This window comes from Nerophis ophidion, linkage group LG10 (assembly GCF_033978795.1).
Source record: "Nerophis ophidion isolate RoL-2023_Sa linkage group LG10, RoL_Noph_v1.0, whole genome shotgun sequence".
NCBI classification, from domain to species: Eukaryota; Metazoa; Chordata; class Actinopteri; order Syngnathiformes; family Syngnathidae; genus Nerophis; species Nerophis ophidion.
In genome coordinates this window covers 19324892-19340790 of record NC_084620.1, presented here as the reverse complement: position 1 = coordinate 19340790, position 15899 = coordinate 19324892, and the positions used below count along the sequence as shown (strand labels likewise).

Sequence of the window (15899 nt, the reverse complement as noted above, 5' to 3'; positions counted from 1 at the left end):
TAAAAGACGAAGATGATAAAGACACAATTTTAAAACGCCATTGATCTGTTTGTCAAGTTTAAAATCGCTGTCTACAGTGACGCCAAGTCTGGTGACTTTGGGACACACATCATTTTGCAATGGTCCCAAGTCAGTGAAGGCCAGACCAAAAACTTAAATTTCCGTGTTTCCCTCATTCATTATTAAAAAATGCATGATTTTGTTTGATAATCAGTCAACTTCAATGTTTGTGATTATACGATTAGAGGGTTTGTGTGTTGTGTATAATCAGCTTTACATATTACAATTCTCTACTTACAATTCAAATAAAGTGGCACCTCAACTTCAGAGTGCCCCAACTTAAGAGTGTTTTGGGATAAGAGCTGTCTATCGACTAATTGTTATGCTTTAAGTTGCTAGGAACACATGTATTTCCAAGTATCCTCACCATTAGTTAGTGTAACAAATGGCTCAGCTTTACATATTACAATTCTCTACTTACAATTAAAATAAAGTGGCACCTCAACTTAAGAGTGCCCCAACTTAAGAGTGTTTTGGGATAAGAGCTGTCTCTCGACTAATTGTTATGCTTTAAGTTGCTAGGAAGACATGTATTTCCAAGTATCCCCACCATTAGTTAGTGTAACAAATGCCACAATGAACCCTATAAGCTCTGCCAAAACATCTGGTCTTACTCACTAGAAATAGCTTATAGCTAGAGATCGACATAACTTTGATTTTTAAACCATGGGAAGGAAGAAAGTGAGAGTGAAGGACAGTGCATGATGTAATTGAAATTGAAAAAAATAAGTAATCAAAAACATGACAAGCGTGTCGCCAACTTGGTTAGGCAGTTTGAGTGCATCACTGCTAGTCTGCACCATACTGAAGCAAAATGAGTAACATCAGCCAGGGATGTTAAAATAATATCTAAACGGGCTGACATGTACCCATTAAAGTCTGGAGAATACGGTAGAAGTCCACTCTCCAAGGTAATTGCTGTACATTATTATTACACTTCTTAATAAAACTATAGTATTGTATCGTTTTTTAATACAATATTTCGGATCTAAAAGTTGTTTTTCAATTAAAAGGAATGTTACATGTTGTGGTGTTTTTTGGGGGTGTGTGTGCACTAATTCAATTAATTTTGATTAATTTAAATGGGAGACGTTCCTTTGAGATACAAAACTTTTTTGAGTTAAGAGCTCTGTTGCAGAATTTGAGAAAAGGGTATTTTTGCATCTAACATTTCTGGCAAGGTTGCTCCTTTACTTTTGTCTCAGATATCAAGCGGAGGACTGCTCGGCGGAGCATCGAACCAGAATATGTCACCTTGTCAAGTAATCAACAGTCTTTTACATGATGAGTCTTTGCAGAAATCTGATTATGGCTGAGCCTGAGCTACTTTTCCCTTCTCTCTCTTTGTCTTTCTCTCGTTTCATGCCTGACAGGTATTGGATCTCTGAGTTTCCTGCAGAGTTCAATCTGAACCCAGGGCTGGCCGAGCAGATAAAAGACTTTAAAGACCTCCTGAGCACAGAGGGCAATGAGTGCCAGAGTCAGCTCATTGACATCGAGAGCGTGTAAGCCACTGAAAGTACTGTTTTCTTTTATGTTCCGAAATAAAAAAGGATTGAAGGTTCCGTACCTCATTGGCTTGTAAAAGCAGTTTTGGTGTGACCGAAGCTGCCCTTTCGGGGGTCCGTAAAGACAAGCTGGAGCAGATGTTGTGGAGATCACTGACAAATAATAACCCAACTCACTGCATCTTCAGGCCATCGTATAAATGGAAGCGTCAGGTGACTCAGCGCGTCCCCTCAATGTCCAAAAAGAGGAAAATGTCCTTGCTCTTTGACCACCTTGACTCCTGTGAACTGGCTGAACACCTGACCTACTTGGAATACAAATCCTTCTGCAAAATTTTGGTCAGTGGGGCAGCCATCTTTAATGAAGTGGATACATTTTTGGCCCCTGCACTCAAAAACACAATCCCTCTCCTTTGTAGTTTCAGGACTATCACAGCTTTGTGATGCACGGTTGCACAGTGGACAACCCCGTGCTGGAGCGCTTCATCACGCTCTTCAACAGCGTCTCGCAGTGGATTCAGCTCATGGTGCTCAGCAAGCCCACTGCGACCCAGAGAGCCTCCGTCATCTCGCACTTCATCAGAGTGGCGCAGGTAAAACAATAACTTGAATACTTTATACACGGCATCGTTTTATTTTGAGAAAACCATTTTGACACCAGTGATTAGGATCCACAGTTGCACCAATCAAGGTTAGGATGAGCGCCATTTCAACGTTAATGATATTGTGAAACAAAAGTAGTGTGATGTTTGTGGACCAAAAAACAACAGACTAATTACACTGACTTGGCGCAGGTGGGGGAAGGTAAAGCCGATAACTAGAAGCAATAAATGTCCATGTGTCTGTATATGACCAACTTTTATGGGCCATTAGACTTAATCTGTGCCATTTGCTTGTTTGTAACTCTCTAAAAATAAATATAAATCTTATGTCTTTTTTCAACTTTACTTTTAACAATATGCACATTGAACTACCCTATTTTCCAGACAAAAAGTCCCTACTTTTTTCCCAAGCTTTGAACTCGGCTATTGTTTGTACTAAAGTGCGGCTAATCCATACATTTAAATTTTCTATATTTACATCTATAATTAACCAACTCGAGTATTTCATATATATATATATATATATATATATATATATATATATATATATATATATATATATATATATATATATGTATATATATATATATATATATATATATATGTATGAAATACTTGACTTTCAGTGAATTCTAGCTATACATATTTATTTTATTATACATATATATATAAATAAAATAAATAGTTGAATTTCAGGCGGCACCTATCAAATACACAGTAATAAAAACACAGTTGTTCTACTAACTTTACTGTGCTTGCTGGTTACTAAAAAAAACAACAACAACACTTACCTTTCACTATTTGAGTAACCTTTGTTCTGGCATTTGCGTACTGGCGAGCGATCTCCGAATCCGGGAACATATCCTTACACGGATTTGTTGTAGACATCCGCAAAGGAGAACGGGATGTTGCTTCCAGCTATCAGCATAGCCATATTTATGTTAGCATAAGTTACACCATCGGATCTCCGTTTCGCGAGGTGTCCTATGATACTGGGTTGTGAACTGTGCTGCGCTGCGGACGCTTTGTGCTTCGCTGACCGTTTATGACTGCATGTATATCCCTTCGTCCACCGTGTTCAATGGAGAAGTCTGTTCTACAAAATTTACAGGCAACATTCGTTTTGGAACTTGCAAGCGTATTTCTTAATTTTGCTCGTCGACGGTGTAATATATTGGGTTGGAGTCAATAACCAGGCGAGGTGATGAAGTTACGTCTCTTTACTGTGGGCTTCAGAACAGAGTCCCTCACTTGCTGTCAGGTGCGCATCACCATGTAAATCGTTGGCCAATCAAAAAGCAACCCCATAACGCTATAGCCAACATTCACCAGGAGATGACAACAGACAACATAGATCACTCTATTACAGACGGCGTCACCATGGCTGTAACTTCCTCGTTCTTATGCTTCGTCTCCTTGTGTGTGCAGTTTTATATTAAAATCCGTAGATGTTGTAACGTGATTGGGCAGGCAAGCTGTTTATATCGTGGGAAAGTGGACGTGAAAACAGGCTGTCCCCACTCAGGTCCGCATGGAGCTGGAGGGGGCGTGGTCTCTAGCTACGGCTGAATTTCGGGAGATTTTCGGGAGAAAATTTCTCCCGGGAGGTTTTCGGGAGAGGCGCTGAATATCGGGAGTCTCCCTGAAAATCCGGGAGGGTTGGCAAGTATGCATTACCTCCCTGCTTGGCACTCAGCATCAAGGGTTGGATTTGGGGGTTAAATCACCAAAAATTATTCCCGGGCGCGGCACTGCTGTTGCTCACTACTCCCCTCACCTCCCAGGGGTTAAACAATGGGAAGGGTCAAATGCAGAGGACACATTTCACCACACATAGTGTGTGTGTGACAACCATTGGTACTTTAACTTTTAACTTTTAACTTAAACATTTAAAACATCTTTTTATGTAAATATCTAATTTCACAACGTACTGGTATATATTTGTAGCTTATAGTCTAGTGCGGCTAATATATGAAAATACATTTATTTCTTGCGATTTAAATACGATATTCAAAATGTGCATTGGCCCTTCCAAGCTAACTTTATTTTTTTTTTTGTATAAGGTTCCAACGCCGAAGATTACTCATTTGAATAACAGGACTGAAAGTAAGGGGAATGTGATTTTAGCATAGTGTGATCAAATTCTGTATAATATAGCCACTAGACATTATTTTAATAGTATGTTTATATTGCACCCTGCGGATTATAAAAACGGTGCGGCTGATATATAGATTTTTATTTGCTGCTGCAAATACAGTAGTTTAAAACAAACAAGCAAAGACCCTGAAAAGGTGTGTTCTTGTTTGTGCTAAGGTGCCATCTTTTGGACGAGTTTGCTCACTGCAGTTTATAGCTTATAGCTTCTTCAAAAATTTAGTGAATGTGGCTTACATACCCGTGCTCTCTTTTGCTTGGAAAATATGGTAAATCACTTTGGTTTTTAAAACAACATACACAAATGGTCTGATCTGCTAAAGGTTTGCGCCTAATAAAACACGTACAAACTTGATAGCACACACAAAGCTGATCTACTGAACTTGTGCGCAGAGGACTGTCTCTCAAATGAGCAAAATAACAAGCCCAGTGCATTGAGTGTATCAGTCTTCATTTATACACAGCATGTATGCTGACTATTAAAACTCCCACAATAGAAGAAGATGCAAATGTTATCATTTAGGGTTCGCAATCTGATTTTTCAAGACTTAAACTGTTCTCCCGCTGCTGTTTTGTGTTTATATTTAGCATGTTTGAAATGTGCGTACGAACAGGCATTTACTCACAAACGGCTGTGAGAAAGGGGTGATGGCGCTGCAAAGACAGACGATTAAGAGAAAATTCCGTCTGTGTACGTGTCAACCTATTTGAAGTGACATAAATATAACAATTTCACATATCCTCTATTCAGCAGTACCATTTTCTAATTTTATAGCTTCTGGATGACTTATGGGCTGATTAAAAGCAATTAAATGGGTTTGTTTTGGTGTCTGCTGCCATTTTTTTCTTTAAATGGCGTTTGATTTTTCATATAGGAGATATATTATAATAATGTATCTCCAAATGAAAACAATTTCTTACAATACAATATAATTTTTTATTGCATCTGAGATCATTCCAGAGGCACCATTACGGCTCACTTCAGAGTGATAAAAATATGGGTTTTGCTGACCATATTGCATATTATATTAGTGTGCTGCGTGTTAACAACCTGACGAAACACCACAGATTAGACAATATGATGCTATAAATGTTGAGGGAAATGTGTGTATACATGCAAAAAAATTGCATTTGAACAGAGCGGTCTTCATCACTTTTGTATGTGTTATCAGTTGTAAAAGCAGTCTTAGATCACCCGGAACAAGCCCACTAATAGTGCACACAATTTTATAGTCTGCACACACTGTTTAGCACCTGTTTTTTCAATCTAAGTAGACCAGGCCCTGAAAGTATAAAGTAACACAAATACTGTATATTACCAAATAACCGCCCATGTCCTAATAGCCGCATGTGGTCTGACCCCATTTTGTGAATTAACCACCTTTTCCTAATCACCGCTTATGTCCAAATAGCCGCCCATGGGCTGTTATTTGCATAGTTTAGATTAAAATCATATGGATTTCATTGAGCCCAATTTATAAGATAAAATGAAAAGCAAAAGCGCAGTAATTCTGGTAATGACGATAAAATCAGAAGCATGGAGTCCAGAGAGTTTTGATTGATACTTTTTTTTTAATTAATAAATTGCACAGTTCAGTACATATTCCGTACAATTGACCACTAAATGGTAACACCCGAATAAGTTTTTCAACTTGATTGAGTCGGGGTCCACGTTAATCAATTCATGGTACAAATATATACTATCAGCATAATACAGTCATCACACAGGTTAATCATCATAGTATATACATTGAATTATTTACACCGCCTTCCGCTGAGATAGGCGCCAGCGCCCCCCGCGACCCCAAAAGGGAATAAGCAGTAGAAAATGGATGGATGGACATTATTTACAATCCGGGGGGTGGGATGAGGAGCTTTGGTTGATATCAGTACTTCAGAGTTACATGACAATCAAAGGCTTAACAAAATCTGTGCCGTGATGGCTTACGTTACGTGGGGATTCTGGGTAATCAACGTATTGCAATGGGTCACCGCATTTAGCGTAACACACACTCAACGACAACAACAAATCCACGAGGAAAACTTTCAACATGGCAAGCAACAGTATCAGTGAGTTGAATGAACATGATACGGTACACCACAACTGATGGATGGGAATACTTTATGGGGGAAGAAGAACAGAAAGTTTGACTTAAAGTTCAAGCTAGTGGTTGTGAAGTATGTGGAGCAGAATTCTGGTTTGGCAGCGGCCAGGCAGTTTAACGTTGACTCAAAACGTGTACGAGAATGGAAACAAAAAAGGGAGAACTACTATCTCAGTCGGCAATCGATGGAAAACGAGCTGGCTTATCTGGTGGAGGTGGAAAGAAAGTGAGCAACAAGCTTGATTCTAATATGTGTCAGTGGATACATCATGTTCGTGGACTGAACCTCTGTGTGTCCCGCAAAATGATCCGCATTAAGGCCAAGGAGTTGTATGCCACCGCGAGTGACACGAGAGACACTGGGGTGGTGTTTGTTGCAACGAGTGGCTGGCTAAATCGATTCCTGCGTCGGAACAACTTTACCTTAAAGGAGGAGAACAACTCTTGCACAGAAGGACGCTCCCGTCGAGAAGATACCATTGTAACCTAATAATGGCCTTGTGCAGGCTGGTGCAAAAATAAATAAAAGCCTTGGGCAAATAACCACCTGCTTCTTTTAAACGCCTGTCTCCAAAATCGATTTTGTGAAATAAACGCCTGGGCTACTATTTGGTAATATACAATATGTGAAAATGATAACATTTCTGAAGGATTTATATGATTACATTTAATGGACACATCTTTTATTAGGAAGCAGGGACAGCTAACAAATGCTATTTTTCCAGTATTCATCATACTGTAGTTTAAATCAATCTTTTCAATTGTATTTATTTAATATTCAATCAGATTATCCGCGAAAGAAACGTTGCTTAGTAAAAAAAATATTTGACAGTTAATTTTGTTTCCTGGACACGGAAATGGCACCGATTCTGTGCAAAGGCTCTTATAAGTGCATATATTTATGCTTTTAATTTTAAAAAGTGTGTAAAGTTGAATATTTAAGTAGCATTTTGGTCATTGTGACCTTCTGTAAAGAAATTCTAACACTGTCAGCATGCCTGTTTTCCCAAAACTATCTCCCACATTCCCAAACAAACTGCCAGTTGACTTCCTTATATGGTCGTCTGATGGCTTCGCTGTACTTGATATGGCCTCTGCTGATGTTATCATCTGCTTTGGTCTTGTTGTCTCATTTGCAGGCAACCGATTTATGCTGCAACGCGTCATGGCGTGAAATGTCCCACTCTTTGTTAATTCCCTTCCGGTCTAAATGGTCTACCACTTAGGTATTCTGCACCCGTGCCCGCGGTGAGCACACGCTGGGACAAAAATGATGTTGATGCTTATTCCATTTGCACAGGAGGCAGCACAGAGGGCTGCCATGACAGCCGGAATTTCTCAGTGCTTTCCTCGGGGTGCAACTGTCGGGTTCCATATGAAGGGTACGCAACTCAACAACTAGATTAATTTAGTACAGACATGCAGCTCTAAAACATAATCAACACTATATTTTTTCAACGGTTTTGGGATAAACGCTTGCAAATTCCGAAACCGAATCCTTCTTCTGGCCACGTGCATGAAGCTGCTCTGCAAACGCAAGCCTGATTGCAAATGTGTGACCTGAATGAGATGATCCCCCTCCGGCCGCCCTCCCACACAGCTGCGACCCCATCGATTTTTGCAGGGAGACGCCGGGCAGGCTGAAGGGCATCGTGGGGCCCTGCGGAGCACCATTCACAATATGTTAGCTTTGATGCAGCCAGGTTAAAGCATTCAGCTGTGGGCTGCTGAGCATTTTGGCAGACATTTCCCTAAATCCTCTCACTTGGAATGTTACGTGAAGCCACTGTTTAATATTCCTCCTCTCACTCTAATCAGAAACTGCTGCAGCTGCAGAACTTCAACACGCTAATGGCAGTTGTAGGTGGCCTCAGCAACAGCTCCATCTCGCGTCTCAAAGACACACAGGCCCATATCAGCGCCGAAACCAACAAGGTAAGAGATGTTTACTGGTATTTACTGAGTAGTGGTCCATATGTTCAGAAAGACACATCTGCTGGACACCAATCCCCGCCTCTATTGTGGAAAAAAAAAGTTTTTTACACTGGAGGATGAGTAATCCTTAAACATGCTACACAACGTATGAGGACACATCTGGAGAATGCGTTCTAGACTTGGTAAGATAGTTAACTTGTACCTTGCAAGCAATCTAATAAGTATACACAGTTATGTGAAAAATAACTTTAAGTTTCATTTTAGCCAAAGTTACTCTGCACGTATGCATGCACGCACACACACACACACACACACACACACACACACACACACACACACACGCACACACACACACACACACACACACACACACACACACACACACACACACACACACACACACACACACACACACACACACACACACACACACACACACACACACACACAAAACATTACGCGACAATGTACCGGTATCCTAAAAGATTCAACATAAACTATGAGATAGCTAAAATGTTAAGAATAATATACCTCTGTGCAACTTTTTAACATATCATCACAAAATGCTTGTTTCTTTTTGTGCAAGTTGTTGTTTGCTTCTTTTTTAACTGTCCTTTTTTAAGGACAGTTATCCCTTGGGCCAGACACTTTATCATTTGGGCAATACACTTTATCCCTTAGGCAAGAAGCTTTATTTTATCGGGTGCGGCCACCGCTGCTGCCCACTGCTCCCCTCACCTCCCAGGGAGGTGAACAAGGGGATGGGTCAAATGCAGAGGACACATTTCACCACACCTAGTGTGTGTGTGACAATCATTGGTACTTTAACTTTAGCTTTAAAATAAAAAATGATACTTGTTTTTTTTTAGCAATTTGCCAGTCCTTGCTTTTAAATGGACAACATTTTAATAGTTTTTTTTATTTTTGTAACAGCCGGATGAGCAACATAACTACAATATACAAAACCTAAAACCAGTGAAGTTGGCACGTTGTCCATCCATCCATTCATTTTCTACCGCTTGTCCCGTTGTGTAAATCATAAATAAAAACAAAATACATTGATTTTCTAATCCTTTTCAACTTACATTTAATTGAATACACTGCAAAGACAAGATATTTCATGTTCAAACTGAGAAACTTATTTTTTTTGTGTGTGCAAATAATCATTAACTTAGAATTTAATGAGAGCAACACATTGCAAAAAAGTTGGCACAAGGGAATTTTTACAATTGTGACATGGCCTTTCCTTTTAACAACACTCACAACAGCGTGGCTTCGTAGTACTAACACGTGCAGAATGTGGCTTGGCATTCATTTGCTGAAATAAGCAGAAGCGTCCATGAAAAATACCTTGCTTGGATGGCAACATACTGTATGTTAGTTCAAAACCTGTATGTACCTTTCAGTATTAATGCTGCCTTCATAGATGTGTAAGTTACCCAGGCCTTGGGCACTAATACACCCCCATACCATCACAGATGCTGGCTTTTGAACTTTCCGCCCATAACAATCCAGATGGTTCTTTTGCTCTTTGGTCCGGAGGACACGACAAAACAAAAACAATTTAAAATGTGGACTCGTCAGACCGCAGAACACTTTTCCACTTTGCATCATCCATCCATCCATTTTCTACCGCTTATTCCCTTTTGGGGTCGCGGGGGGCGCTGGCGCCTATCTCAGCGACAATCGGGCGGAAGGCGGGGTACACCCTGGACAAGTCGCCACCTCATCGCAGGGCCAACACAGATAGACAGACAACATTCACACTCACATTCACACACTAGGGCCAATTTAGTGTTGCCAATCAACCTATCCCCAGGTGCATGTCTTTGGAAGTGGGAGGAAGCCGGAGTACCCAGAGGGAACCCACGCATTCACGGGGAGGACATGCAAACTCCACACAGAAAGATCCCGAGCCTGGATTTGAACCCAGGACTGCAGGACCTTCGTATTGTGAGGCAGACGCACTAACCCCTCTGCCACACTCTGCATCAGTCCATCTTAAATGAGTTAGGGCCCAGCGAAGCCGGCGGCGTTTCTGGGTGTTGTTGATAAATGGATTTCACTTTGCATAGTAGAGTTTTAACGAGTACTTACAGATGTAGCGACAAACTGTCGTTACTGACAGTGGTGTTCTGAAGTGTTCCTGACCCCATTTGGTGATATCATTTACACACTAATGTCCGTTTTTAATAATAATAATAATGGATTAGGTTTTATATTGCGCTCTTTCTATTATTAGATACTCAAAGCGCTCACAGAGAAGTGGGTAGCCATCATTCATTCAAACCTGGTGGTAAGCTACATTTGTAGCTACAACTGCCCTGGGATAGACTGACGAAAGCAAGGCTGCCAGTTTGCGCCTACGGCCCCTCCGACCACCACCTATCATTCATTCATCATTCATTCACCAGTGTGAGCGGCCCCGGGGGCAAGGGTGAAGTGTCCTGCCCAAGGACACCAGGGCAGCGATTTGGATGTTAAGAGGCGGAGAGCGAACCTGCAACCCGCTGGTTTCTGGAAGAGCCGCTCTACTCTACCCACTACGTCATACTGCATCAAAAAACGCAGATTTTGATGCAGTACCGCCTGAGATATCAAAGGTCACGGGCATTCAATGTCGGTTTTTGGCCTTGCCGCTTACTTGCAGTGATTTCTCCTGATTCTCTGAACCTTTTGATGATATTACGGATGGTAGATGGTGAAATCCCTAAACTCTTTGCAATAGCTTGTTGAAAAATGTTGTTCTTAAACTGTTCGACAATTTATATACAGTATATGTTTATGAATAAATTAGTCATAGGCTCCAGCACCCCCGCAACCCCAAAAGGGACAATCGGTAGAAAATGGATGGAGGGATGGATAGTAATTTCTGTTGTTCGTAAGTACAAGTCTAAAAATATCTCAATCTGAATTTAGAAGTCATTAACTAAATTAGATAAACCACTCAATTTGTGTACACCTTATAATCCAATTAGTCGACGAATCGTTAAGACCGTTGATGACTTGTCGACTATCAATGTTGAGGTTGGTTGCAGCCCTAATGCAAAGAGGAGCTCTTGTGTTTTTATTATATTAAATTTGATGTAAAAATGTCCCAAGTTTTGTACTGGACTTGGGGGGTTGGTCTGGTGTTAGTCGTGGGCCGGTTTTGGTCCACTAGTTGAATAGCCCTAAAGTACAGCATCAGTCTTCAGTTGATACTTGTGGATCTGGTCCACTCGCTGCATTTTTGTTTGTTTACAGGGATAAATAACGTGTCAGACACTCTTTCCCATCGTCAGTCAGTTGCATTTCCACGCACAAACAAAAAAAACATATTTATAGAGGCTCCAGGGTTGTTGCCCTTACATGACACCAACGTTCGCTGGATTGTGTAGAAGGACAAGAACCCTGAACTCAAACTATTCTCAGTTTTTATTGGCCCCAATTGAGGAACTTCGCAAGGCGAGGGCGCACAGCTCTTTAGCTCTGATCACTTTATCCGTCTCACAAGTCTCGGCCAACGTTCCTAGGAACCACAAGCATGGGTGAGGTAACTAGAATAATTTTATTTCATTTTAAGCATCAATATGTTGGCCTAGTTTTCTTATTCTACGTTACACGTATCTATTCACACTTGGAATGTCAAACAACAGGACATTGTACGTCGAAAAAAAAGTTACACATAGGTTTAGTATTAGCTCAGTATCAGTTCAGCAACAAATTTACACGTTCAACACAACTTCATTTCATATGTAATGCAAGCATACTATCTTCAGAACTATATTTATTATGCATGGAAATTCAATGAGCATCATCAAAAGTAAACAATATTGTAATACATTCTAAACTAATCCTTATTGTGCGTGTATATTCAATAAGCCATCATTAAAAACAATCAAATAAGTAAAAAAAAACTACAGTGATAAGATAAATATTTATTTATTGTTACAAAATCTTTTTTTTGTTGTAATTTTTGTTTATGTTTACAAACTCAGGAAACAAGTCAATGGGCACTTGAAGGCTTTAAGAATAAAAACCAACACATTATTTGTAATGACAACATCCACACTCACATTCTGGACGTAATTACTTTTTTAACCGTGATATGTGACTGCTGCTGTTTTTGTTTTTATATGTATTTCTGTAACTTTGTTTTGCTGCCATCTTGGCCAGGTCACTATTGGAAGAAATGTTTTAATCTCAACAAGTTTTTAAAGTTAAAGTTAAAGTACCAATGATTATCACACACACACTATGTGTGGCGAAATTTGCCCTCTGCATTTAACCCATCCCCTTGATCACCCCCTGGGAGGTGAGGGGAGCAGTGGGCAGCAGCGGTGCCGCGCCCGGGAATCATTTTTGGGGATTCAACCCCCAATTCCAACCCTTGATGCTGAGTGCCAAGCAAGGAGGCAATGGGTCCCATTTTTATAGTCTTTGGTATGACTACCTGGTTAAATGAACGATATTGATGGATTGATTGAGCTATTTATGCAAAAAGATGCAAGAGCGCCCCTTTGATGGCCATTAGCGAAAACAAATTGATAAATTAACTGCATTGTCGTATTAGCCGCAGTGTTCAAAGGGTAGGGAAAAAGTAGAGGTTTTATTGTCCGGAAAATACGGTAGTCTGATGTGACGAGACTAAACTTATTGGTGGCATGTGAAGCTTAGGAAACCGAAAAACTCTGTGAATTGGCTGCGGGCCGTACCATTGTATAAAGGGCAGGGTTCAAAGCTTGGGGAAAAGGTCACTGTAAATAGGACTGAAATTGTGGTACTATGAACATTCTGGACCATCCATATCTGTGTAAGGGGGTGAACATACAACATTAGAAGGAACAAATATTTCCCTGACTATCTATCATTAACAGGTTTTTAACAACCTCATCGAGCTGGTGACGTCATGCGGAAACTACTGCCAGTACCGCAAGCGCTTCTCGGAGAGCTCCGGCTTCCGCTTCCCCATCCTGGGTGTGCACCTGAAGGACCTGATCGCTGTTCACGTGGCACTGCCAGACTGGGTAGACAAGGAGAAGACGCGGGTCAACCTAGCTAAGACCCAGCAGCTGTACGCCATCCTGCAGGAGCTGGCACTGATCCAGAACATGCCGCCCAACATTGACGCCAATACAGATCTGCTGAACCTGTTGACAGTGTGTGCTGAAGATGGATGCAGGCAATTAAATGTCTCTGGCTGTTTAGATCTATACAGGTCTCTTTCTGTTTTGCATAGGTATCTCTGGACCAGTACCACACAGAGGAGGAGATCTACCAGATGTCTTTGCAGAGGGAACCTCGCAAGCAAGCGGTGCGCACCAATCGAGACCTTCAGGACACTTTTAAGTCATAGCTAAGTGTAAATAACTGTTTTTATTTTTAGCAGAACTCTAGCACCACCCCGGCTCCAGACCCCAAGCCAAGCATGATGGATGAGTGGTCCGTGTCGGTGAAGCCCAACGCTGACCCGACAGTCATCAAGAAGCACATTGAGAAGATGGTGGAGGTAACTAAAACTAGCAGATTGTTTGATTTCCACAGAAATTCTGTTTCTAGCTCTTTAACCCTTCCAAACATCTCGCTTACAGTCTGTCTTCAAGAACTTTGACACGGATGGCGATGGCCACATCTCTAGGGATGAGTTTGAGGACATCAGGAACAACTTCCCCTACCTCAGCAAGTTTGGAGAACTGGACAAGAACCAGTGAGGAAGATTCAATTGTTCCAGGCAGTAGACAGAGACGCTGTGCTGTAACCCGAACTAACCCTTTTGCAGAGACGGCAAAATCAGCCGAGAGGAGATGATCGACTACTTCACGAGGGCCAGCTCGCTGCTCAACTGCAAGATGGGCTTCATTCACACTTTCAGCGAGGCCACCTACGTGAAGCCCACCTTCTGCGAGCACTGCGCTGGCTTTGTGAGTAGATTTTATACTAACAAAAAAATTACCTACGGATGAGATAGTTCCTTCTTTCAGATTTTGAATTTTAATTTTCTGAAAGGTGTAATGCCAAACACAGAGCTGCAAAGACACACTTCATTATTTGAACTGCTCCTCCTGTCAGTTCAGCTGAGGGCCAATTATAATAATCTACAGCCACCAGCAGCAGAATGTTGCATTCTGGGATGTTGGTTGTGATAATAACCCTCTGCTGCAGTAGTGATATATTGTCTTTGTGTGTGTGTGTGTGCGTGCGTGTGTGTGTCTGTGTGCGTGTGTTTGTGTGTGTGTGTGGCCCTTGACATTTTCTCTCCTGGTGAGTGGGACGTAATCAAAGCAGGCTTGAATTATTAAAGGGCATATTTTGGAACGTTGCACATATCCTCTAAGCTAGAAGCCAACTGAAAACAGAAGTATGGTGAGCTTTAGGGACTTAGGACTATCAGAGGAAAACCTTCATCTGAAACTGCTCTGTGTTGGTGACAATATTTATTTTGCCGTATTTTACAATCTTCTTCTGTTCACTATGCCTCATCCTTCATACATTTTTAGCTTATTTAATTGTATAATTCAGTAACTCTCAAACCTTACAAAAACTTGACCTCTCGAAGTACCACCATAATGACTGGATGATTAAGATACGTAGATTAGTAGCCCTAAGTATTCATTAAAAACCATGCCGAGGTGTTATTTAACAAGTATATTGAATGTTTGACCACTGTAACATTACACACAGTTTGAACGGTAACACCCTGTTTGAATACAAAAAAATTAAATACTCTACTTTAATCAAGTGATACTTTGGCGTACCACTCGATACCGCAGTTTGAAAATCTCTGGTCTAATTAATGCCACTAGAAAGCATCAGGTGTCAGTGTGTTGATCAAAATGTTGCCCTGATGCTGGATTTCAGACAGGTTAAAAGTGATTATCGCCAGTCCTAATGGGAACACAAAGTTCTGTGTGCGAATGAGCTGTGTTTGTTAGTGTGTAGCTCCAAGAAGTACTATTGTGCACTTAATCTACTTGTTGGATACAGTTGTGCTCATAAGTTCACATACCCTGGGATAATTTATGATTTCTTGGCCATTCTTCAGAGTATATGAATCATAAGACACAAGCCTTTCTTCCACTCGTGGTTAATTGTTAGGTGACGCTTTATATTGGCAAACAACTCTGTTTACTCTTTAAATCAAAATGACACAAAAAAGTACCCAAATGACCGTGATCAAAAGTTTACATACCCCAATTGTTAAAAAAAATAATTATAATTTGAGCGTCTCTTTTCCTAAAAGAGGAGCAAACAAGAGAGGGAGATGATAGTTTTGGTGCTAATAAACGGACTCCAGACACTTATTACTGTAAAGCACCACTAAAAAGAATAGTTTTCATAATCAGGGACCTTTAATGTACTATATGAATTTAAAATGTATCTTTCACTGGGTGCACAGTCAGAGGAACCCTTCAAATGTTATTTGGAGCTAGCAAACTGCCCTCAGCTGGTGAGTTGAAGCTGGAAGTTGGTGACAAACAATTCAGGAAGTACAAGAACTACAAAAAACTAATCATTGTTGTCCCTGAGATAGAAAGATAGAAGCCATTCAAACT

The 15899-nt window shown here is 40.8% G+C and overlaps 1 protein-coding gene across 3 annotated transcripts in view; it reads left to right on the top strand.

Annotated features, from left to right (window-relative positions):
• LOC133560317 (RAS guanyl-releasing protein 2-like) overlaps positions 1-15899 on the top strand; it is a 60294-nt gene that overhangs the window by 35217 nt on the left and 9178 nt on the right. For 2 of the 3 annotated variants that reach the window (XR_009808419.1, XM_061912748.1), the window contains exons 4-13: positions 1266-1322; positions 1434-1565; positions 1757-1907; positions 1988-2161; positions 8248-8364; positions 13224-13505; positions 13586-13660; positions 13733-13855; positions 13938-14053; positions 14126-14267. Coding sequence is in view for 2 of the 3 variants with exons in the window: in XM_061912748.1 (XP_061768732.1) it covers positions 1266-1322; positions 1434-1565; positions 1757-1907; positions 1988-2161; positions 8248-8364; positions 13224-13505; positions 13586-13660; positions 13733-13855; positions 13938-14053; positions 14126-14267 (1369 nt within the window). In the remaining variant the exon portion in view is untranslated. The remainder of the gene's footprint in view (positions 1-1265; positions 1323-1433; positions 1566-1756; positions 1908-1987; positions 2162-8247; positions 8365-13223; positions 13506-13585; positions 13661-13732; positions 13856-13937; positions 14054-14125; positions 14268-15899) is intronic. The other variant, XM_061912749.1, reaches the window with a different exon arrangement.